General features: G+C 40.4%; 1 protein-coding gene across 1 annotated transcript in view; it reads left to right on the forward strand.

The window, feature by feature from the left end:
- Window positions 1-21,987, forward strand: part of BZW2 (basic leucine zipper and W2 domains 2) — a 57,419-nt gene extending 35,432 nt beyond the window's left edge. The window contains exons 6-12 of the mRNA XM_075082963.1: window positions 2,794-2,929; window positions 6,416-6,525; window positions 8,361-8,531; window positions 9,027-9,173; window positions 13,375-13,513; window positions 19,759-19,881; window positions 21,543-21,987. Coding sequence (XP_074939064.1) covers window positions 2,794-2,929; window positions 6,416-6,525; window positions 8,361-8,531; window positions 9,027-9,173; window positions 13,375-13,513; window positions 19,759-19,881; window positions 21,543-21,571 — 855 coding nt within the window. The 3' untranslated portion in view covers window positions 21,572-21,987. The remainder of the gene's footprint in view (window positions 1-2,793; window positions 2,930-6,415; window positions 6,526-8,360; window positions 8,532-9,026; window positions 9,174-13,374; window positions 13,514-19,758; window positions 19,882-21,542) is intronic.
- The last annotated feature ends 1,948 nt before the right edge of the window (window positions 21,988-23,935 follow it).

Here is a 23,935-nt window from a genome sequence, read left to right on the forward strand (position 1 = left end):
GTTGTGACGGTGAAAGAAGAGCTCTTAAAGCAATCAGCAATAAAAATGTGAAACAGCTTTGAACTAAACGTTTTGTTCTTTTTGATGGTTTTTAAGTGGGTTTATTAAAGGTTTTGATTCTTCCCATCACCCAGTCTCCCCCTAAATTAGGCCGTGTTTCACAGTTGCTTGAAAGCATAGAATAATGTCCTTGAACAGCTTTTAAAAACTATTAGTAAAACAAAAATTATGCTAGTAGCTAAGTAGCGAGAGATGTGTAGAAGATGAGATTGCTGCTTAAAACATACTGCAGTGGGGTACAGTTCAAGAACACCATAATTCAGATTCATGCTAAAAGATTTGCGAGAAGTACGTTTCAGAGGAAAGGGAAGAGGGCGAGGCTGTGAACTTCATAGATACGTGATTGCAGACCTTCCAAAACATTTGAACAAACACAGATTTCTCAAAACTAGAGTTGATAAATGTTTGGATGTTCTTCTCTTATAATCCTTCTCTACCTTGGACTGCATAACTCTGGCTTTGCAACTGAATTTGCTGCCGTTGTTGCTTTCATGACTCAAATCTATCGTGAATGAGTGTAACAACTGTTCATGGCCTACACATTACTGACAAAACCCAATGCAGGTTACAGCTCAGAAATATGTCAAAAACTGGTCGGTCATGTTAAAATAGTCAGTGTGACCACTTCCTAATCAAAATCCTCGTCTGTGGCTTATATGGGAACAGAAGGGGTAAGGGTTAAGTAGCATACGCAAAAATCTAAAGCCATTTACCCTCTGTTAACAGTCTCAGTACTTACAGTAAAGAACAAAAGGTCTAATTCAGATTTTTTCTTGTGCAGATCTCATTTTGGTACAGTATTGCTGATCAAGTTTGCATAAAGAAAATTTGAAATCCCTAGGCCTCCATTTTATACTAGACTTGTATTGAAATTTTGTTAAAATGTTTTCTGTCTTCCCATGAAATGTGGCCCTGGAGCTCCTCTACCTGCACCATTACATATATGAGTTAATTGCTGCATTTGCAAATACAGCACACCACTTGTTTCTCATCCATATATTTAGAAATAATAATTCCATTCATCTGCATCCCAAATTTTATTATATTTTTTGGTTGTGAGTCACAGTTTGCTGAAATAAAATTACACCTTGAGATTTTACAGTTTCATAATTCTTTTAAGCTAAAACTGCATGTTGCAATCATTTGGCTGAAGCCCACAAAAAAACCCCAAATTATTTGTCCATGGCTGAATCATTCAGGCCTGTGTAAACTATAATTTAAAACCGATGCTATTATGGAAGTACTACTGTGTGAATGAGGGTTTTTTTCAGTTCTGTTCACTGATACAGAGCAGAGCTATTCATAAAACACTGTATGAGTTTTAATAACTTCATTAGTTGTCTGGATTTTTAAAATATCACTGCATTCAGAAAGCTTTACAGTTAATGATAAGCTGCTTAGATGTCTTAGAGAAGAGCTCTCACTGTCCATCGTAACAAACAAGCACAGGGACATGACAGATATTCTGTCCCTTTGTATGTGGGTAGGTTTTGGTAATTAAGAATACCCTTAAATTGGAAGCTGGGTGGGATTTTTCCATCAGAATGAGCTGTTCTGCTTTGATTGCATGTGTTGCTCATTTGAAGAAGGAAAAAGGGTGTCATGACAGCAGAAGGTAGCTGAATAAAGCACTGGTAGCTGAAGGAGGAAATGAGAATTCCTTTTTAACTCCAGAAATGGATGTCTGCAGTCTTCCCCCCCCCCCCCCCCCCCCCGCCTTTTTTTTTGTGGTAATGGTAAATTTGTAAATTAGCTTCTGATGGAGTCAGCAGCTTTTTGCAAAGAATGAAGCTGCCCTTTGCTGTCTAGCCTCCTTTTTCCCATTGCCCATATTGTGATTGCTAACAACATGTTCAGAAAACATTATTGTTAGCGGTAATGCTATTGGCAATATCTCATTTAGCACAACTTTTTTCCTGGTGTAAAGGAAGAGGTGTGATGTACTTCATCAATACGCTTTCAAGTTGTTTAACACATGAAATTAAGATATTTAAAATAGACTTTACTGCCATTTTTAGCCTTTAAAAGATAAATATGTAGTTCAGATCTCCTAGTGCTTAAGACTGTGAGATTTGTAATTTTTTTTCTCAAGCTAGTTGTTTCCTCTTGTAATTAGTAGTGGGAATGGTGAGGTCTTAAAGCAGCTGCTGTTCCTGTCTGTCCTTTGTCAGCTTTATCAAGAATGTCTGAACTGGAAATATATTTCTTATTTTAGTTAACAGAAAATCTGTTGTAATTGTGCTGTGTTCCCTTCCCCAAAAGGAAAACAGGAAACTTTCTCATCCTTTTATTGTTCACATGAGGTAACAGTTTTTGTAAGCTAGAAAAGGAACTGCAACTGTGTGGGGCTTAGTCCAAAGTCCGGAGATGTGAATGGGCAGGCTTCTGTCAGCCTGTTGAAATCAGCAAGTCTGTGATCCTGTAATTTCTGTGGGTTTCAAGCCTTTAACAAGCACTTTTATTTTACACATATACGCGTATTTGGAAAAGAAAGGCCTTGTCTCCCTAAGTCAGGCTGTATTGCCCACGCTTGCATCCTACGGAAAGTGAAATTAGAAGCGATCAGTGAAATGGCACTGCTATGCTTCAGGGCAGATTTTGATGTGATTGCTTTTAATTATAGTGGAACTTTTTGAGAAATAAGAAACTGTCTGCTAATGTTCATCTCTACCTGTTATCATTGCCTGTGGCTCAAATGTATCTTCTTCCCCCCCTCCTTTGTCTGACCCACAGCTTCTGCTGTTTCTTAAAGCCTTTACTGAGACAGAACAGACAAAGCTGGCAATGCTTTCTGGCATCCTGTTAGCCAACGGGACTCTTCCTGCTACAATTCTAACAAGCCTCTTCACTGACAATATAGTCAAAGAAGGTAATTTTCTATATGAACTTTTTTCTTACATTAGCTTTAATCAGAAATTTATTTTATTGCAACATATTTTATATGTTAGAAGCTTGTAACTATACAACAGAAATCAGTATTTTAAAGTAGAAGGATATACAGACAGTAATGGCCAACATATTTTGTGAAAGAGGGCAGTCAAACATAGGAAAAGGGCAAGAAAAAGCAAAAACAAACCCCAAAGGATTTATGGTTTTTTAGAAGTTATACGTGTGTGCAGAATTGTAGAATATATGTATTGTTGTGATACTGTAAAAGTGTGAAGTACAATGTCAATTCCTGCAATACACCTACTACCATTTTTTTCAAGTGTTGCCACTATCTTGTCCATGTGAGTGTGAAGTGGAACAGAGGGCGGTGCAGGGCAACTGGATGCTGCAAAAGGAGAGAAAAATATTCAAGCCCTTGTTTTGCCTTATACCAGTAGTGATCAGTGTTTGATATACTTTCCCGTGGACTTGTGTTTACCGTATGAGGAGTAGTGTTCTTTCAATCTTAGGGTATAATGCCTTTTTGAGATTACTTTTTTTTTTGGAGGGTTTTTAGTTAATTATAGCCACCTACCTTGGACTCCTCATTTTCCAAATGCTTGCTCAGCAATGTCTCTGCCAGTTACTAACTACCTGGAATAATTGCAAATGCACTGTCAGTGTTGAACAGTTTTCATGAGATATTTTTGGCTTTGTTAAAGAGCTATATATCTGCTGAAATATATTCTAACTTTCATTAAAAAAAAAAGTGCTCTAACTTCACGTTCTCATTTGCAGCATGCTAACCATTACATTTGTTTTCTAAATGCTGCATAAAGAAAAGCCACAGCTGCAGCTTTGCTCTGTTATCATCCACAGCTTTCGGAACCAGAATTAAACTAGGAGAAAATTCAAACAAAAGCACTAATCCATGTCTTACTGCAATCCATCCATTGTGGTGGCTTGCAATGTTTTTAAATCAAAGTATGTTCCTAGTTATGGGAAGACAAGAGGCATCTGAAAACTCAAATTTTTGAAATTCAAGTAATTTGTTATATTTTAAATTTAACATTTTAAGAATACAATTGTTACTTACAAATCCTAGAACAAATCCCATTTGTGTTATGAACTTATGTTTCTAGGAGCCCTAATCTTTGTCAGGAGCTTGCATACACTTTTGGTTCTTGGCTTATATATACTAAAAATGTACCTGTGTCAGCATTTGAGGAAAAGATTGTTCTATCAGTGTTCTGGAATAGATCTTCTATGGAAGAATAGTTAAAGATGAGAAGATAAATGAAAAACAGGAAAAAGATCAAGGCTTAAAACAGGTAGATCATATAAAAATAAACTTGATAATGTCCTTGATTTGCAAAAAACAATGCTACAGGCAAGTGAGGTTAAAATACCTGAGGAAAAAAATTTCAGAGGGAGTTGTTTATCAGCATGGCAATTGTAACATTGGCAAAGAATTGGCCGAAAGGGAGAGAGGATAGATTGTGCTAATAGGAGATCTGTCAAGTCTGAGGACAAATACCTCACTCATTTTAGGATTACCCTTTTTCAGTGTTGTCCTTACTTTTACTGTGATGGGAAAAAATGTCTTTTGGGGGATGGCTGCCATTTCTAATAGAGTCAGAGAAAGGTCTAGGCAGTGGTGAAACCTCATCAGGGTTAAGTGCACCCTTATTGTCACCCATGCTGAAAAACCAGGGCAAATGCGAAGAGCAGCAAATGGGGTTAATCAATACAATGAATGGCTGAACTTGCTTTCTGAAAATTGGAGGGGAGGACACGACAGAAAAAGAAGAGAGCTATTTAAAGGAAAAGACAGTGGCAGCACACGAACAGAGTACGGGAAATGGCCAATGATAAATCTGGACTGTAAATTAGAAGTAAGTTTGAAAACAAACATATATGGGTAGTGAAGCCCTTGAACAGCCTCCCTCTAATATTTGTACTGGCATAAAACTTGTCTTGTTTTAAGCTAAAACTTGAAAAAGGGTTTAGGGCATGGGTATTGGGGTTGGCACTTGGTAGCAGAGAGTTCTATTCGATATTGGTATTGAACTCATAAGCACATCAGATACGCTCAACTGTGTTTGCAGGTTCAAAAATTACAAGTGGACATTACCCCTAGGTCCCCTGTTGGTTGACCAGGCTTTGTCAGTCTTGACTAGCCAGCACACAGACCTTATGATCACTGCATCATGCTAGTTTTACTTGGAACCTGCTGTACAAAATGTAAAACAAGGCCAAAGTAGTATTTGTGGCCTCTCTTGGCGTGGCGTTTTGCATCCATGGTTCCATATAGTACTTCTCTAAGGATTGTGCCTTATGACTAAGCTCTTGAAATAAGATTGCTGAAACTGTTGAAACAGTCAAGATCTGTAATGAATGTTAATGAAGTTTACGCTGCTCTGGGAATAATTTCTTCTGTTCTTGTTTGATGACTCATTTAGTCAGTGTATCCTAGAAATAAAAAGAATGGATATCTATCTAGAAAGTGGCTAAGAATGACAAAGCTACTTCCTACCAGTAGGTCCCATCTAGCTCTCAGAGTTTCAGGACTGCTGGAGGTGGAAGAGAAAATTATAATGACAAGCTGTAGCATAATATACCATTGTCATTATCACCACCCTCAAATGCTGATATGGGTGTAGTACAGAGAAGCATAACAGGCCTACAGGGGACCTCCCTCAGGGATGAGCTGGGTCTTCATCTCTGTTACCTTTCAGCTTCCTTCAGCTCCCTGCACTTGCTGCTGGCAGCCAAGAAGCCAGAGCAAAGCTGTGGTGGTGCTGCTCTGGGAAATAGGAGGTGTGGGCCTAATGGTTTCTTAGCTTCCCTGGGAAAGCTACAGCTAGCAGAGGTAGAGTTTGTTTGATTTAATGCACAAAATACTAAGTTGTACCTTGAGGAGGGAATTTTTCCACTTAAAATAGTATTTGTGCGTGATCCCAAGAGCTACGAAATGCCACTAAGGAGGACGGGGTACTATCAGTTTCCTTGAAGTTGCAAAGTTATTTAACCCTATTCCAGGGCTTGCTAAAAGGCTCTTTGAAGATATGTTTTTTCAGTTCTTATTCCTGACTATCCTTTATTATTTTGTGCCTTCATTTCCTAACTGATCTAATGCATAATTTTTCCTTTTGCATTGGACTTGGTCTGTAAATTGGGGAGGTAGGAAAAATAATTGCAAAGAAAACCTTTGAACAATTGAATGGAGATGGGCAATACAGAATGAAAAGATTTTTCAAACAATCTAGCATACTCCCAAAATTTAATACTGCATTAAAGAAAAAAAATGAGCATTTCAGCTCTACGTGTTTGGTCCCATTGTCATAAATGTATTTTCATTCTATATTCTTGTAAGCATTTTGTAGCCCTGTAATTCTTATAGCCATCTTGAATTCATGTTGAAAATTGCTGAAGCATTGTTGTGGTTGGGTTTTGTTTTGGTGTTTTTTTTCTTTTTCTCAAACAGGGATTGCAGCCTCTTTCGCTGTAAAGCTTTTTAAAGCATGGATGGCAGAGAAAGATGCCAATTCTGTAACCTCTGCTTTAAGAAAAGCCAACCTTGATAAGAGATTGCTAGTAAGTAAAATATATTTTCAATAATCCTTATTTCTCCTTGGGAATGAGAAGGAAATAAAAATAAAATGCAGATGGTAGTTTGCTGTAAGTGTGTTAACTCCCCCTCAGACTCTCTTAGCATTTTTTAAATATTTGGAATCACAGCAATATTGTTTTGGCTGTAGCATTGATACAGGTTCAGGAATATTAAATATCACATGCTTTTACATGCTGTCTCTATTTTTCCTGTAGTTAAATGCCTTCTGAAAGACTGTATATATGGTACTTAGGAGTTAACTAATTTTTTTCCTAACCACTGCTAACAAAACACACGCCACCGGCAACTGTGTGAGAGAACTTCAATTGTTTTGAAATGTCTTATGTTTGTAAATAATAAAGTATGAAGAGTTATGATTAGAATGTAAGTTTCCAAAGTGACAGTGTTTAAATGGTATAGTGAAAGCACAGTAAGCTAATATTCTGCAGCAATAGCCATCTGGGTAGCATAAATGGTCCCGCAGTGATGACAGCAGGCCTAGTAGGAGCATGCAGGAAGGCTTTCAGCCTTTGGACTCAAAACCTGTGTTCTGGGTTTGTAGCAATGGCCTGAGGTATTTAGAGTACATATGAATACTCAACAATGTCATGTGCCTTCTCTCCCAGTGTCTTTCTGAAGATTAATAGAGTTTTTTTAATCCTCAAAAAGATTGCTGCTGCAATAATCCAATCAAATGCGCTACATCCTGTGTAGCAGTGCCTGGAGAATTTCAGCAGCATTTCCTGTTTCTACCTCAGTAATTTATGATTAAGCAAGAATCTTTCAAAAGTGAAGCAACCTCCCACACCTCTTCATCTCTTCAATTTGTATTTGATTTTAAGAGTCACAAAGTTTGCCATAAAGCTGGTAAATGGGCTAATTACACTTTGTATTAGAGAGGGGAAATAGAACAAACTGCTTCCGTTTCTATTTCAAACCTGACTGACTTAAGCTTTCAGCTGTTGGCTGTCATTATGCTGCTATATTAAAGAACTATGAAGTATGTATCAGATGATGTTGCCTAGCATAGATGCCTTCATGACAGTTTCCTCTTAATCTCATTTTCAGTAAGTAAACAGATTGAGGGTCTCTAGCTTGATTTGTGGGATGGACAGCACTTTTTTTTTAAAAAAAACATTGTTAGACACCAAGAACTGGAGTGTAGCTAAATGCTGTTTGAATCCTTGCCAAGACAGGGTATTTGCTGCAGCAATTTTTAAGGAAAAAATTAACTTTTCTAAGTAGCTGGACGGTGTCTTTGAATTAGAAACACCTACAGGAGTTCATGTTAACAGTAATGTTAGAAGTGGATTTTGTGATTTTTGTTAAATGATGCATTGGTGGTAATCGTTGCTCAGCAGAGTAGCGACATCAGGCCAGGGTGCCTGGCTTATACATGTATTGCAAAGTGTAGTTTTCTTAAGAGGTAAATGTGTGGATGCTCTGGGAAGGCATGGTAAATGTGCTTTGCATATAATTGCTTTACCATCTATTCCTTTGTACTTTCCCTACAAGACTCTTGGAATCTGGAAAAGGTATAGTTTCTCTGAAGACTGTTCTGAGCGACATCTTAAGCTCGCAGCTGTTCATCTGGAAAGGGTATTAGGGGTTTTGCGTAACTGACCATCATTTTTCCCTCCACTGTAACCAAGCACATTTTAAATGAAGTGTTGACTTTTCCAGTGTTAATACAAGCATTGACTTTTTAAACTGTAATACCAGGTGATTCCCACTGTTCACTCTTAAAAAATGTTCCTTCCATTCTGTCAAGAGTCAGAGTTGGTTATTTATTTAACAGAGAGCATTCCTGTCTTTTTAGGAACTGTTTCCAGCCAACCGGCAGAATGTGGACCATTTTGCCAAGTATTTTACTGAAGCAGGTCTAAAAGAACTCTCAGACTTCCTTAGAGTTCAGCAGTCACTGGGGACTCGTAAAGAACTTCAAAAAGAGCTACAAGAACGTCTCTCTCAGGAATGCCCAATTAAAGAGGTAAAGAGTTTTTTTTTTTACAACTTCTGTTTATATGATAATAGTCAAAGACTTAAATCAACAGTAGGTACAAAGGAACAGATATGAGCACTTCATAGATTTCCTCTGTTTTTCTTTAAATTATTTTAATTTATTCATCAGTTCACTCTGTGCTTAAGATTAAAGCAACAAAATATCCTTGGGATTTGCAAATGCAGCTGACTGTGGGGTTTGGTATTTTTTTGTTCAGTTACACTTGATAAGAATGTATTTCATTTAACTGCATTAACTGTTTGGTTGGAGGGGAGGGACAAAACTTGTAGTCAAGTAGTAGTAATGTTGTTAAATAAAAACATGCTAAATGCCTCCTTTTTTATTATTCTTGTTCTAATTTTGTTTCTTATTACTTACATACCATGGTGTTATTTGTAAATGATTGCAAGTATTTGGTAAGTCAGCATCGTTTCTGGTTCATTGGAAATGTTGCTTAAGACAGCAGTTTATTTCCTGCTCCAGGTAGTGCTTTATGTAAAAGAGGAAATGAAAAGAAATGAGCTGCCAGAGCCAGCAGTGATTGGTCTCCTGTGGACCTGTGTCATGAATGCTGTGGAATGGAACAAGAAAGAAGAGCTGGTTGCAGAGCAAGCCCTCAAACATCTAAAGGTGTGTGCATGGGTGAAGAGGGGAAGAGCTGCTGTCAATTAACAATACGTTCTACAGTGGTCAAGTTTTTACCTGTTTAAATCACAGAGATTGAGTTTTGAGAGCTGCCACTGAGCCCACCAAGTATTGTGTATAGTCCCTTCTCCTCTAATCAACTGAACACAAAGTGGAGGTAGTTCAGACTGTTGAATGCCGTGAGGCATACAGTGCAGAGAACCAGGGCAAACAGAGGTGGTCACAGCCTGAGCACCTCTGCGTTGTGCTTTCTCGGTGCGCCGGATCCTGAGAGGCTCCTTGCCATGGGGTCAATGCTAAGCAAATGCTGAGACTCAGCTCTGCTCAAACCTGACTAGTTAGCCTGCAGGAACTGCCTTTGCAATGTCTTTGCCAGAAGCAAAGATGCTCTGGGAGCACGGCGGGGCAGCACTTGTGCTGGCTTTGCACAGAGCTGGTTAGATCCTGGCAGGACTGCTGAGCTCAGAATCTGTGCAATGGTTGTTGCTGATATTGATTGTGGGAGCTGGATACTCAGCAACTTGTTGACTAATAAGCCAGGAGCTGGCTTGAAGCATGTGCCCTGTATAGTGTGGTTACTCTCTCATCCAGTTACTGTCCTTGTGGAGGAGAGAACTGGAATGCATAGAGAGACAGGCTGTAGTTTACTAAGTGATGACAGATTGCAGTACCACATTTGCATGTCGGTACAAAAACTCTTCTGACCTTGGAGTGGGGAAAAAACCTAAAAGCAATGCAGAGGCATCAGAGTCATTGCTATAGCATTCCTCATCGAAGTCTGAAGGAATTGTGTGGTGCAAGACACTGGAACGGAGAACAGAGGGCAGAGAGGCGTTTCAGCAGAATTAGTCCTTTTAAGCTGGTAAACCATGAGCAAGAGAATACTCCCTCATAGCCAGGGCTGCAAAGATTTGCCCTAGGACAGAAGTGATCTGTTATTTATTCTTTATGGTAAAATGGATCTTAAACTTTATCTGAATTCCTTTCTTCTTCATATTGGATGCTTCTCCATACTTGGAGTTACCACATTGGTTTAGCTCTTGCTACCGCTGTCCTTTCATCTGAATTTGGTTTCCCAATCCTAGAAAAGTAGTCACTAGGGATCTTGTGTAGTCTTTGATGGTAAAATTGAATGCCTTGAAGTCTTCTCAAGTAACCCAAATAGCAGTAGAAAGACAAGATAGTTTCCAGAAGGAGGAGAGACATTGTTTTTCTTGTTCTTTTCATGTAAAAATTGATCGTATCTCTTTGAGTTGTAACAGAATATCCATTGAGAATTATTGTCTAGTACTGCAGGGCAAATTAACAAACACTTTTTGTAATATTTGAACACTGGGAAAAGAGAAACATAGCTGGCTTTGTACAAATATTGTTGCAAGGGTGCTTAGTCCTATGCATCTCACTGACCCAAGCCATTGCCTATGTATGTAATGCCACTAGATTGTGTAAGACATCTCGCCTATATAAGATAGGCATCTTTCTAGATACATCCACCATCTAAAAACAGAGGACAAATTTGTATGGGGTATTTACTATTTGCACTTACAGGTAGGATCTTAACAGAAGCAGTAGAAATAGAAGCTTAAGAGTTCGCTAGCTGCTTCTTTACGTTGCAGTGTTCAAAACTGAACAGCATTTTTTTCAGATCCTTCCTGTATGGATAGGTAGAGACATATCTTGGATTCTTCTCTTTGGGCTCTCAGCTGACCCAATGTGAGCCAACTCCAGAAATCAGATTAACACTGTGAGCGTGACGCAGAGCCTAGTTCCTGTGCTCTCCTGTTTGTTGACATGCCCTGATACAATCATGGAGTTGTTTCGCATGAGTCAGGATATGTATAAATACATACTTGGCATGGGACGTGCCAGGTGTTGGGATTTATTCTTGTATGGCTGTACCTGACAGACAACTTCCACAAAGCACGCTTGCCAAAGCTTTGACGTCTGGGTACCAGTCTCTTGAATTTATGAGATTTCTTTTAGTAAGCTGTATACGAGGGACCCCTGAAAAGACACGTCAAGGGCACAGACTATTGACCTAGTTTACGGTTCTTAACCAGCTTTACTGGGTGGGTGGCTTCCTAATGGAGGTAGTGGGCAGCCACGAACCAGTAAATACCACATGTGCCATCCGCATGGCAGGACTGGCAGGAGCTGAACTCGGGAGGAGACATGACAAGTTGTTAAACCCTGAATCTCACAGGATAAGCTCTTCACCGTCCCAGTAACCTCACTATGACGCTGGGGCTTGGCCCCTAGGCCACCTCCAGTGCAGAGAAACGACGTTCCCCGTGGGTGGGGAGAATTCTCCAGACAATTCGCACTGCAGGCAAGGCTTTGGTGTGAGCTTCATGACACTGCAGCTGCTGCTCTGCTGCTCCCTAACCTGCAGCAAATGAAATCAATGCTGCTGAGCTCCGCCGGCAATAAGGGGAAGCTAATTTTATGGTTCCTTAGTCAATTATTCACTTGTGAAACTTAAAATTATAAGTCTGTACCCATATAGAAGTGAGAGGAATGTGAAGGGAGTCAATCAGATGTGGCAAGAAAGAGGTATCTTACTTCTAAACTGAAAAGATAGGACTTTTTTAATAAATTGCTTAACTCTTACAGACAGCAGCACTTCACAAACCTGTGGATAGGAGTGGGTTCTGCCGATGCTGTTAAATAAACAAACTGCAGTGTATATTGCCCTGCATCCCTGCAACTTGCCTAGATACCAGCTGGATGCTTCAAGGCCCTCCAAAAAAGAGGGAGTCTTGTTACCCAAAGCCTGCATAAGTTTTGCACTGCTTTTACCAAAACAGTAATGTTGTTTCTAAAGACGTGGCTATACCTGCCAGAAGTGGAAAAGCTCAACCTCTGGTGTTAGCTACATCTAGTAATTTCTCAGAGTCACTTTGTAAGGAAGTTTTTTTCAAAAGTTATAATACCGCCTGCCTGCCTGCCTAGCTGCTCTTACAGTTGCTGTGTGATTTCTTGCTCTCTCTGTCTTTAAATTAATAGCTGATAATTATTTTGCAAAAGACATTCTGGACCAACTTTTCATATTTTAGTCAATTTTCGTGTGGGTTTTTTTTCCCCCCCATGGATCATGTTGAGTAAAACTCTCAGGATTTAGCACCTCGTAAAGAAGTCCTGAATTGTATGTACTTTTGAACGTGCCCATCGGTGCTGATGGTGATGGGTGGTTTGTCGCCTGACCCTGTCTATCAGCAGCCCTGGTTGCACAGACCAGAACTCTGCGATACCAGGCCATTCCAAATCCAGCTGAAAAATGCTAAACTGACAGCGTTACTGAAAACGATGCAGAGAGGTTGAACTGAGCAGTGCAACAACAATTTAAATACTAACCTTAATGTGTATTTGGCCAGGGCTTCTGAAAATTAAGGGCAATTTGTCTTCCTTCAGCTCTGAAAAATGCTATTAATATTACCTTAAATTTAAAATTGCAGTCTTAGCTGAACTCACTACAAGCTAAGAGGAAAGGAAAACAGAGAGATATGGATGTAAACACCATAGTTTTTAAGGAAAGAGTGAACAGGATATGGTCTTTTGATGTAATTTTTTTATTTTAAGGTCTGAAATTAGAGAATAAAATTTCATAACAAGAAGTGTTTGCATTATCTTTTATTATATTAAGAGTTGATCCCGTGCTTTGAAAACATTGCTGTTTACCAAAGCAAGGGTTGTCACAATACTCTGATGGTGATAATGAGAAAAAATGATGACACTTGATCACACCTGGAACAATTTAATTCAATTTCCTCAGACTTCTGAAACCTCTGTGAAACTGTAGATTTGTATTTTCATTTTCTTCATCGTAGGATATCTTATGTTATAAACACCAATAAAGCGTCGCTCCTGACTCAGCAGCATGCTACCTTGTGAAATGTATGAACAGCAGTACTCCAAAATGTGGACTTTAAAAACTGATCTTACAAAATTCAGTATCTATAAGTGGTACTGAATTTTCGCTCACAGCATGCAGCACATCTTACAGAAGCTATGGGTATTTATGTAGATGCATTGTATGTGTTTAAGTAAATGCAGTTGGCAAGTAAATCTAAAGTTTCAGTGAAACAGATTTTCAGGGATGAAATTCATGATGCATACATTAAAAAAATTTTTGTTTATTTTGAGTATACTGACATGCGTTTTGTTTTTTACCCTCTCTTCCTTTCAGCAATATGCCCCCCTACTTGCCGTGTTCAGCACTCAAGGCCAGTCAGAGTTGATTCTTCTCCAGAAGGTGCAGGAGTACTGTTACGACAACATCCACTTCATGAAAGCCTTTCAGAAGATAGTGGTACTCTTTTATAAAGGTAAAATTCTATATCCAGTGTCATAAACTGTGCATGGATTCTCTATGCCAACCACTCACCTACGACTAACAGGCAACAGACGTTCTCCGGATATTGCATACGAGAAGGTTGTGTTGGAGTTGAACTCTGAAATACCTTACGCTTTGATAGTTCAGAGGAGCACATGTGAGCAGGAAAAGCCAAAACAAGCCCTTCTCTCTCTCTCTTGCGTTTATCCTGTAGACAAGAAGCATGAGCAGGATCCAAGCACCATCCACAGTCAGTTCAAGTGCAGTTCAGTTCTTGTATAAAACCAGTTCTTGGAAGACATTTCTATAAATTCCTGGCAGATTTAAAAAGTTGATTAGAGCTTGGTTTTAAGAAACCTTGAAAGTGCAAACCCTCTTGGCAAGAAGATTTTTCAGGGTTTTTTGGTTTGTGGGCTTGGTGGTGGTGTTTTTGTTTTGGTTTGGTTTTTTTTGTTCCTCCCTCCCTGCCAGAATGAGCTTTCCTTATTCTTCTTTCCCTTTTCCTTTCCCTGCCAGTTTCTTGCAGGTCCCATAGTCTGAGGGATTTAATTCTTATTCTGAAGTTGACTTCTTCGCAAGTTTATTCTGATCGGGTTGTCATAGAGGCTAATGGTCTTGCACTGTGTGTGATGGGTGGGTGCCAGTTTGTTCTGACATTCTTGCTATAAATAGTTGAAGGAGAAAAATCAGCAGGAGTAGAAACCCAGTATTGATCTTTGTTCACCCTGTTGCGTCCAGGTACATGTTCAAGGCAAATGAATTCAGACTGTTAAAATAATTCATGGCTTCAGAAGGCATGAATCGTGGATTTTCCTCCATGCTTGTACAGCATGGCCTCTAGGACCTTGTCCCTCTGCCCTCAAATTCTACAATTGTAAACACTATTAATGACTGAGGACACACTTGAAACTGCAACCTGCAGCAAGCACTTTATTCAGTTTTCTTTGGAGAAGAATATTAACTTTGGACATGGTGAATGAGTGCTGTAACTGCTGTGCTGTCAGACCATAAGTGATGGTTAAACCAGAAATAGTCTTGTGTAGGATGCCTTCAAAATTTTTGTAAATTCATTATTTCATTAGCCTGCAAGAGCAATCCTGACATTCCAAAGTGTTTTTTAAAAAAAGAAAATAAATCACTAAATTGGATGTTAAACTTAACTTGGGTTCTTGGAGCGTGTTTCCATCTACTCCGTTTACCCCACATGCTCTTGTTTGGACTCTGGAGATGTACTTGGGCAGGCTTGTTAGGGAGGGTAAAAAGACTTTAGCCTCAGCACTACAAGTGTCACAGTATTGTTTAGGATTTGGATGGTGTCTAGAAGAGTGTTTGGAGCTATTGTATGGCCTGTCAGTAGAAGCCACGAGTTCAGCATGTCCAGCACGTGCAGTACTTGCCATGCCCGTATTCCTGCCTGCAGTACCTTGGGCAGGTGTGCCGGAGCACCTGCCTCTGCCATCTGATGCAGTCACGCGGCGGCACGGCTGCCAGCCCTTCCTGACCCCGTTTAGGCTGAAGCTGGCTCTGCCCTGTGTGGCAGACTTACTGCTGCCTACTAGCAGCTGCTTGCCTGACTTTACAGCCACTAGCTGTTAGGACCCTTCTGAGTGCAGGACACAGTAAGGAAGTCATCAGCTCCATCTATTTAAGACAGCTTTGGAGTTAAACAGTGTCCATTAGGTGAGGATGTGCTACTGCATTAACCGTGGAAGATTCTGGGAGAGCTCATCCTCCAATTCTGGTTTTTCCCACATGATCTTGTTGAGCTTTAACAGCTCATGGCTTTGGCTTGTCCGTACTGCCTGCCTGTGCTTCGTTTCAGTGCTGGCAGAGCTCACCCTTTCCTTCTCCCCGGTTCATACCTATCCACTAGAAACAAGCCATCAAGTCTTTTTAGAGACATACACTTTATTGTGGGTAAGTTGCTGATGATGGCTTATCTTCTGTTTCCTGATAGTCAAGGAAAAGAGGCCCCAAAAACTAGTACTATGTCAGCGGTGAGGGAACAGCAGAGGCCCACTTTCCCCTTTCTTGTGCTTCAAATGTAACCCGCACAGGATCTGGAGAGGTTTCAGGATACCTAATGAACTTTTTCAAGTGACAAATAAAGGTATATGAAGTATCTGTGGATGTCCAGACAGAAATGCAGCTATCTGCCAGCATTTCATTGCTTATTGCTCGTTATGAGGGAGTGCTTCCTGAGCATGAAGACAGTCCTCAGTGATGATAGGCACCAAATGCCACTCATGCTTTGACAATTATTTTTTTTTTATTCTGTCTCTAAACAAGGAGGAATATCCACTTCTCCCCCAATGAAAGCCCAAGCCCTGTTTTCCCTTAAGTGGTAGCAGCTTCTTACCAGCTTGTAGGTGTAATCCGCAAAAGCAGTTCTGAAGTCAGTTAAAGCCTGTTGACAATGATGATGACAATGTTGTTGTATATCTTTGCATTCCTGGTACAGTATAGAGAAAAATCAGCTGTCCAGTTCTGTACTGATCCCTGGCTATGATGTTGCTTCTCTGGTTCTCATTTAAAGCCAGTGCAGTTGTAAACCTGCCAGCTGCATTTTGACCAATAATCTAAAAGCCAGTTACAGAATAAAAATTACTGAATTCTCCTGAGTGGCACCTAATAAGTTTGCCGGCCTCCTTGCTAGTTACGCTTGCACTGTAAGATGTATGTTGGTTTATAGCCCATTCCATGTTGCTGTGTGTCCCTTAACTGTGGGTAAAATAAGCATTGTTGGGTTAGGATAACATATATCATATTCACTTGCAGAATCTCCTTTCTTTTAGTCTGTTTCCAACCCTGAAATTTGAAATATGAAAACTTGATACTATTGAAATTAATAACTGTTCCTTTCATGAGGATCAGAAATTCACCCTTTAAAGAGCAAACACCCTTAGCAGGCACAAAGCCTCTGCGTACTTTTGCATTAGAATTCAAGACAATGTTTACAAAATACTGGGAAAAAAGAATCACAAGAACATGTGGAGTAGTGCTCTGGTTTGTGGCAGCATAATTAGGCCTCAGAGATATTCTTCTGCAGTAGAGGGATGTTGTAACGAAACGATGCAGACTGTCTTCTCAAACGCTGCAGGAATCCTGCGCTTACAAGAACTGAACCTTCAAGTTCCACTCGATACACGGGTTTTGTTTTTTTGATGGAACACAATTATCTTTTAATATCTTCATTATTCAAGAACTTTCTTTTGGTACTGCATGCAAAAATTCCCCAGCAGAAAAAAAAGCAAAACCCACCATAAAGACCATAACTGTACTGTGGGTGACATTCCTTGCATTGAAAGAGCCCTTGCCTTAAGGCGGGGTCCTCCCAACTGAGTTAGCTGCAATAGAGTTGAATTTTGCAGATTGATTGACTGTAGTGCAGCTGACAGGGTGTGCTTTTCCCCTTACTGCCGATGGCTATGCAGTTTGAGCTGAAAGCAGAAATTCATTTGAACTGGGTGATTTAGTACAAAGCTGAGACCTGAACTTCAAGTAACTTTCCAGTTAACCCTGCAGTAAAGACACTGGGCTCTTCAGCCTCTCTGCTCTGCAGCTTCTTCCTTTCACGAGGGACATCCCTGGAGGCTCTGGCTGTGGGTGGTTTGAGTGGCAGTTGGCCGCACCTGCAGGAAAACCAGCTCTCTCAGGTTGACATCACCTGGGACTGCAGTGAAACTGATGTGCACACGCCCACAAACCACAGTGTTCAGCTTCAGCTGTTAAAATATATCTATAATCAACTTTAATGAGGAATAACTATATATATATACAAAATGAATCATTCCCTTCCTCCTCCTGTCCCCCCGCAGTGTTCCCATTGCTTCAAAGCAACCTAGAGGTATGATTAACTACGCCCTGTCCTGCATGATTGTTTAATTGAGCATCTCTGTGTTGACAGGAGAATATAATCTCTTATGAGCACTGGAGGCATGAATGTATTACAAATAATAGTGCTCAGAAATGAGAGTTGCAGTTGTCCTTTTTGTAGTTGAATGCATTTTGTTCTTTGTTAGTGTAGGAGGCTTATTGCTGTTGAGTTATATATAGGCAAATTTTTCATCCACCTGACTTGAGAATGTTTTAATCTCCGAGGCACACAGATTGCATTGGTGAGATTGAAAGGTTTGGGGTTTTGGGGAGGCAGTGAGAAGTTCCCCCTTGGCAACAAACCCATTGAGCTTACAGTCTGCAAATCAAAGAACTAAAGTCCTATTACTGTTGGACTAAGATATGAGCCTACCTGGAGGCGCTTCCTTGTTCAGTATCATAATATGGACTGTAACGCAGCAGTCGGGTTTTGCAGCTTCTATACAGCAACTTCGCGTTTTCAAATGTCTGTAACGCCCGAGAGCTAGCTTGAGCTGGGGAGGGGATTGCTCTACTTTTCCCCCTCCCCTGGAAATCTCTCCTGATTTTCTTTGCCTGTCCCTAAGGACTGTAATACGTGTCACGCCCTCAGTAATTCTGCAGATGTAGCTGTGTGGACTTCAGGACTCTGTGGTGAACAAATGCTTTTTACATGCAGGGATTAAATTGCAGTTTCGTGAGAGTCCATGTGAAATATTTTCAGGTTTGCTAAATGAAAATCCTGATCTGTTAAATGCTGTAATGCCTTTGAGCTGCTGCTGAAGACGGCTGGCAAGTATTAAATGCAATGTGCTTGAAACCTCTTTCTGAGCTCCAGTGTTTCTGTTACACTGGAGAAAAAAGTCCATTGTGGTGGGTTGTGATTTCAGGAAGATAATGGCTTTATGTGCCACTTGTAGGGTTCACTAAGTGCAATTTTATATGTACTGAAAAAAGCCCAGAGCCGGTGCAGTCCTGTTTTCCCTGTGTTTTCAGCTTACTGTCGGTTGCAGGAAACTATAGAAAAGGTTTTATTTTGGAAAAGTGTCTGAAAGACACGGTAACTTCCAGTCACACGCACTCACTAAATTCTGAATTTTCAGGGAGACTTCATATTCCGTTACTGTTGGATGTCTTGGGATAGGCTTGATTAAGTTCAAACATCCCCGGTTGCTTCCATCTGTTTACTGTTCAACAGCATATGTGAAACGTGTCTACTCTGTCTCATTCAATCAGATGTTCTGGTGTCATTTATTTCAGTTTGCCTTCTTCCCTTCCCTGCCACATCTGCTATAACCTTTAGGCTGAAGCAGACGGTGATGGTCAGGGTCGGTGCTTCAGCCAGTGAATCCCCAGTGGGTGGGACGGTACTGAGGGGCCCAAGGAAGCAGTGAAGGACTCGACGTAAATGCATTGATTTTGCAGAGCAAGGGAGGGTAGTTTGTTCAAAGACAAAAAGAATGGAAATTTTAATGAGATGTAGAAAGATGTCTTTAGTCTTTTTATAGAACAAATACAGTTGGATTTTTTGTTCTTGCCTCTTGTGTTACGTAACTGCCAAAATGCCATTGTGGATCCCAGATTTTGCCTCCACAGCCATCAATTACTGAGATATTTGGCTTGGCTGGATCACAGGAGCTTTGTTCCTGGGGCTAGAGGTCTGTTGCGAGACCTAAATTTGCATCTGTTGGAAACAATAAGTGTCCTTGCTGTTTATTAGGATTTCTTTTCTGACTCGCACTCAGCCTCACACTCCCTCACTGACAGCTATTTTATTCTTGATGCTTGAAAGAAAAATGTCAGCTGTGCTGGCCGTCTGAGTCGGTCCCTTAAAATGGGTGGTCTGAATAGTGGCCTTCAGACTTACTAGCTAAAAACAATATAAAACCTTCAGGGGAAAAAAACAATTGCAAAAAATCCCTACTGGCTGTCTTTTAACTGTTCAATCAGGAGGTGTCTGTCACTGCCGTTTCTGGAACCATGCACAGTTCTGTAATCCAACAGCTAGAAAGAGCATGGTATTTCTTATTGTGGTAACTTCTAAGATGTGCAGACAGACTTTTTTCTTTTTTTAATCCATTTTATGTGGTACCTTTACAGCAGACGACCAGAGAACTATCCTTTACAGAAGCACAATATTAGGTACTTTATTTTAAGCCTAATACGTTACACATTTTATTGCATCTGGAATCCCTTATATGCATCAGATATTCTGTAGCTGTAGCCTAATACAGTTATGCAAACCTTGTTCCACTGCGATCATATTAACTCTATTTATGCTGCCTTTAAAAAAAAACCAAACACCTTTATTCCCTCATGTTCAAAATCTTCTAACCTCTAAAAAATACATTGATTTTTTACAAACACTGGTCTGTATTTCAGCTGATGTTCTGAGCGAAGAGGCTATCCTCAAGTGGTATAAAGAAGCGCATGTTGCCAAAGGCAAAAGTGTTTTTCTTGACCAGATGAAGAAATTTGTGGAGTGGCTGCAAAACGCTGAAGAAGGTATGGATTCATTTAAAGATATATGGTGGTCTCTTGGCAAATCGAATTTAGTTTTCCAGATTTTAGTTGTACCAGGCCTATGAAGTATACACACTTAGAATAGAAAACAGCAGATGTGACTGCTCCAAATTGTTTCCAGTCATGCTGGAGCCTAACAACGCTTGCAGCTTTTTAGTGTATGTGGTGTCCTTGTGAAGCCTTTAAGTCATCGGGTGCCACTTGTGTGTAGATAAATTCTTTAAGCTTCTGTAGGGAGGAACACTGCACTGATGACAGCATGAAGTCCTTGGTGTTAGCATGCGCAGCCTGAGGGTTTTCTGTATCAGCGCCTTTGCTGCTGTTGTCGTCTGTACTGGCGACACGAACCTAGCGTAAGCCTGCCTGTGGCACTGCAGCTTCTAGCTGAATGATCAGGCTAAGGTACGTGGTCTGTGTCTGCTGCTGTAAAACAGTTACTGGGGTGGGGGCCTAGTTTCTTTAGTCCCTAACTTCGTTTTTCTCCTGTTCTGGATAGGAAAATACTTTGGTTTGTACTGAGTAAAATAAGTTATCCTTTTTTCATGGAAAACGAACTCTACCTCGGCTGGGAAGAGCAATCCATGTGTAGTAGATAGGGATATAATTATTAGTGTTCATTTGCATCCATTTAATGTAATTGGTTTTAGAAACATGGAGGGAGTATGTAGCAATGCCAAGGAGTAAATAAGACTGCAGCAATTCACGTGTGCAGGCAGCGGTATAAAAATGGTAGTTCCTTTCACACTTGAGACTTTGGACTAGCAATCAGCCTAAATAAGCGTTCTTTCCCCCCTTGTAATCTTCTGTTTGTGTGCCTTTCTGTTGCTCTTCATTTTTATCCTTTCCTGCATGTCCCCTCTGCCAGATGTCCTTAATTACAACGTCCAGTACAAATGGAGACAAAACGTTACTGTGAGAACATGTAGACCATGTTTACTCTGAGAAATCTTATCTAATGTGTAATGTTTGTTGGCAGCAAGCCCTTTCCGTCAGGTGAACACAGAAAAATGTAATATGATGCAAAGTAGCTTTAGGTGACAAAAACACCGTGTATGTCCCTACTTCTAAATTGCTTCTACTTTTCTTGCTTCTACTTCTCCTCCTACTACTTCTAAACTACTTTCATCTTATGCTATATAAATCATAAAAAAATCTGTCTGTACGTAGTTCATACCTGCTGTAGGGTAACACCACATATGCCTTTCTAGATAGGCCATATGACGATGATAGATATTTGCAAAGCAAATAGTTTAAAGGGTGCTTCCTGGATAAAAGCAGCACAGTCTACTCATAGAGACTGGAAAAGTGAGCAAATAATGGTGATCCTTTATTAAACTCAGCTCAGATACGCATTGCATGGCTCTGCAGATGAAGACCAGAATAATTCATAGTGATCTGGTTAAAATTCTAGTGACAGATCTGGAAATGAAGAGCCCCACAGTGGAGGGCAGCAGAGTATATCGTCTTCTGAAGCTGTCTGTCTGGCTGGCTTATTCTGTGTAATCTGCCAGCCTTTGCTAGGAAGAACTAGGTGTGATGAACATTTTCATTTGAATTTTGGAAGGATATCTTGTTATTTTTATAGAATTACTCACATTGCTGTCCTTGTGAAACCTACATGAAGTGTTTTACTTCTCTTCCAGAGTCGGAGTCTGAAGGGGAGGAGAACTGAGACGGTTCAACAAAGCACAGTCTCAATCTAGGTTAATGCCAAATGCGCTTGGGAATGCCGTACTGTTCAAGCAAAGAGGCTTTACTTCCGTGTCATACAGAAAACTATAGGCTAGGCTTTCCTTTTGTTTAGAAGAATAAAGGTTTTTAATGGAGCCCTGAGGCATTAGATGCTCTACCTCTGGCTCACTGTACACTAACTTAGGCAAAGACATTCAGCAAGGAGCCATATAGAAAAAGTGAAATGAAATACTTATGGACTCCTTTTTATTAACGGTCTTTTTCAGGTACTATGGTATATGAACACTCCAATTTCTGTTTATAGAACTGTTTGGTCTGTGTTTGTAGCTCAATATTGCCTTGTGTATGTGATTTGACACCACCACATTTTTTTGATTAAATGGCTTTTATATCTTAGTTTCATGGTGTTAGCGTGTATGTTTTCTATATTTGGGTTGCCAAAGGTTTTATGATTCTTCAAGTGAAAATTAGACAAGAATGTCAAGAGGCTGTTCTTCTACTACTTAACCACAAAATCAGCATCTGTAGTTAACTGGGATCACTGTCTAATCTTTATTCCCGATTTCCATGTAACTTTGGACAGATTAATCAGATTCCATAGCAAATGTTGATTCATTCAATTTATTAATCCAAAGACAATGTTCAGGAACAAATCTGCAGAGTCCCAGTTTTGCATGTACAAAATTGATGCAAATGATAACTAGAATAATATGCTGTTCTCAATTCAGGCTACACAGTGATTGGTGATGGCTAAAGTTTGCAAGAAAAACCATCCCGTTTTAGAAGCATTAGCTCCAAAACTTGCATGACAAAGGCATTACATGTAAATAAATCTCAGATTTCACATCAGTGAGACGTTACAATTAGAAGTTTGACTGAAATACATACATGAATATATAAACTTCTCAAGACCTGTCCTGCTTTCTTTAATATTCCCCTTCTGCCTTGATGAGCTGCCATTTACAGTTCCAGTGCCTGGATTTACAATTCCAGTGCCTGGGACCTGGTTAGGATGTTGCATAAATAGAGCCAACGTGCAGGTTTGTACATGTACGCAAGTCTCAAAACACAAGCCCAAGCAAGAGGTCTGACGCTGTGGGAATACCTGGCCCGCACTCAGGATCAGAGTTCCTGGAACCCTGTGTTGTGCCTTGTGGATGTCAACAAAACAGCAAAGGTCTGGTGCAGCACCGTCTCCTGCCTTGCACTTGTTTTCACACAGTAGGTGATCAGCTAACAGTTGCTACCATTTTATTTGTCACAGGCCCACTTACTTTGGAAGTAGTCTTTCCCTGCCCTGCTCCCCCGCACTGTTGTCCACGCCTGACTGGCGGGGGCCCAGAGCAGCAGGTCAGCGTGCTGATGCATGATACCACTCCGGTTCATTTCTGTTTAAGAATATGTTGTTATGTAAAACCCCGCATCCTTCCCTTTAAACGTAGATTAAATGTGTGATTGGATTCGTAAGGTTTAGAAAAGACAGGCTTGTATTCTTACGGGGGAAAAGTGTGAAAGAGCATGATTAACTAATGAAGTGTTATATTTTGTCATTAGAAACGAATAAGCTAACAGATAGTACAGGTTTTTCTATGGAAGAGTCAACACTTCATGCAAACAGCAGATCACTTGGTTGTAAATGTCTTGTCTTGATACGCATCTAGCTTTACTGGAAACAGCAAATAGCAAGTGGAAAGCAAGTGCTGTAGAATGCCAGCTTTCCATCTAGAGCAGCAGTTATTTTTGTAACAAGTATTGGTCTTTGGAAGGGGAAATATGTTGTGGATACTTCCAGTAACTTGGAGGAGGCAGTAAGATAGTCACGCATTGGTGCACTAGCTCCATGCTTCCCATTTCAGTCTGTCACTACAGGAGATAAATTTGCCAGGCACTACAGACATGGGCCCCTCTGTTCACAAACTCTGCAGCTGTGAGGTGGTGGTGTTGAGTCATGAACTGATACGGGGCCACTATTGCTGGGAACATTTCAAATTCAAAATTCCAGTTTTCTAAGGTACTAATGAATATTGAGTTGGGTGTAAGTAGAACTACTTTCTGTATAATCTAAAACTCGGACTGATTTCAAAGGTGCCAATCTAGAGTAACGTGCAGAGGAGACCACGAGAGGTACCTGCGGTGAGACTGGCAGAGCTGGTGAGACCGGGCTGGCTGGGCCATCTGCTGGAGAGAAAAATCATCGTCAGGAGGTGGCACTTGCAGCAAAAGGCAGCAAGTCTTGGATGCCTGCTGCGTCTGTGCCCGCAGCGGGTGTAAGCAAGGCTTTCTCTCACGCTCATTGGGATCCGCTTCACTGAAGTTCAGGTGCCTACAAGCCAGGCACCCGTTG

The sequence above is a fragment of the Phalacrocorax aristotelis genome, chromosome 2, assembly GCF_949628215.1.
Source record: "Phalacrocorax aristotelis chromosome 2, bGulAri2.1, whole genome shotgun sequence".
NCBI classification, from domain to species: domain Eukaryota; kingdom Metazoa; phylum Chordata; class Aves; order Suliformes; family Phalacrocoracidae; genus Phalacrocorax; species Phalacrocorax aristotelis.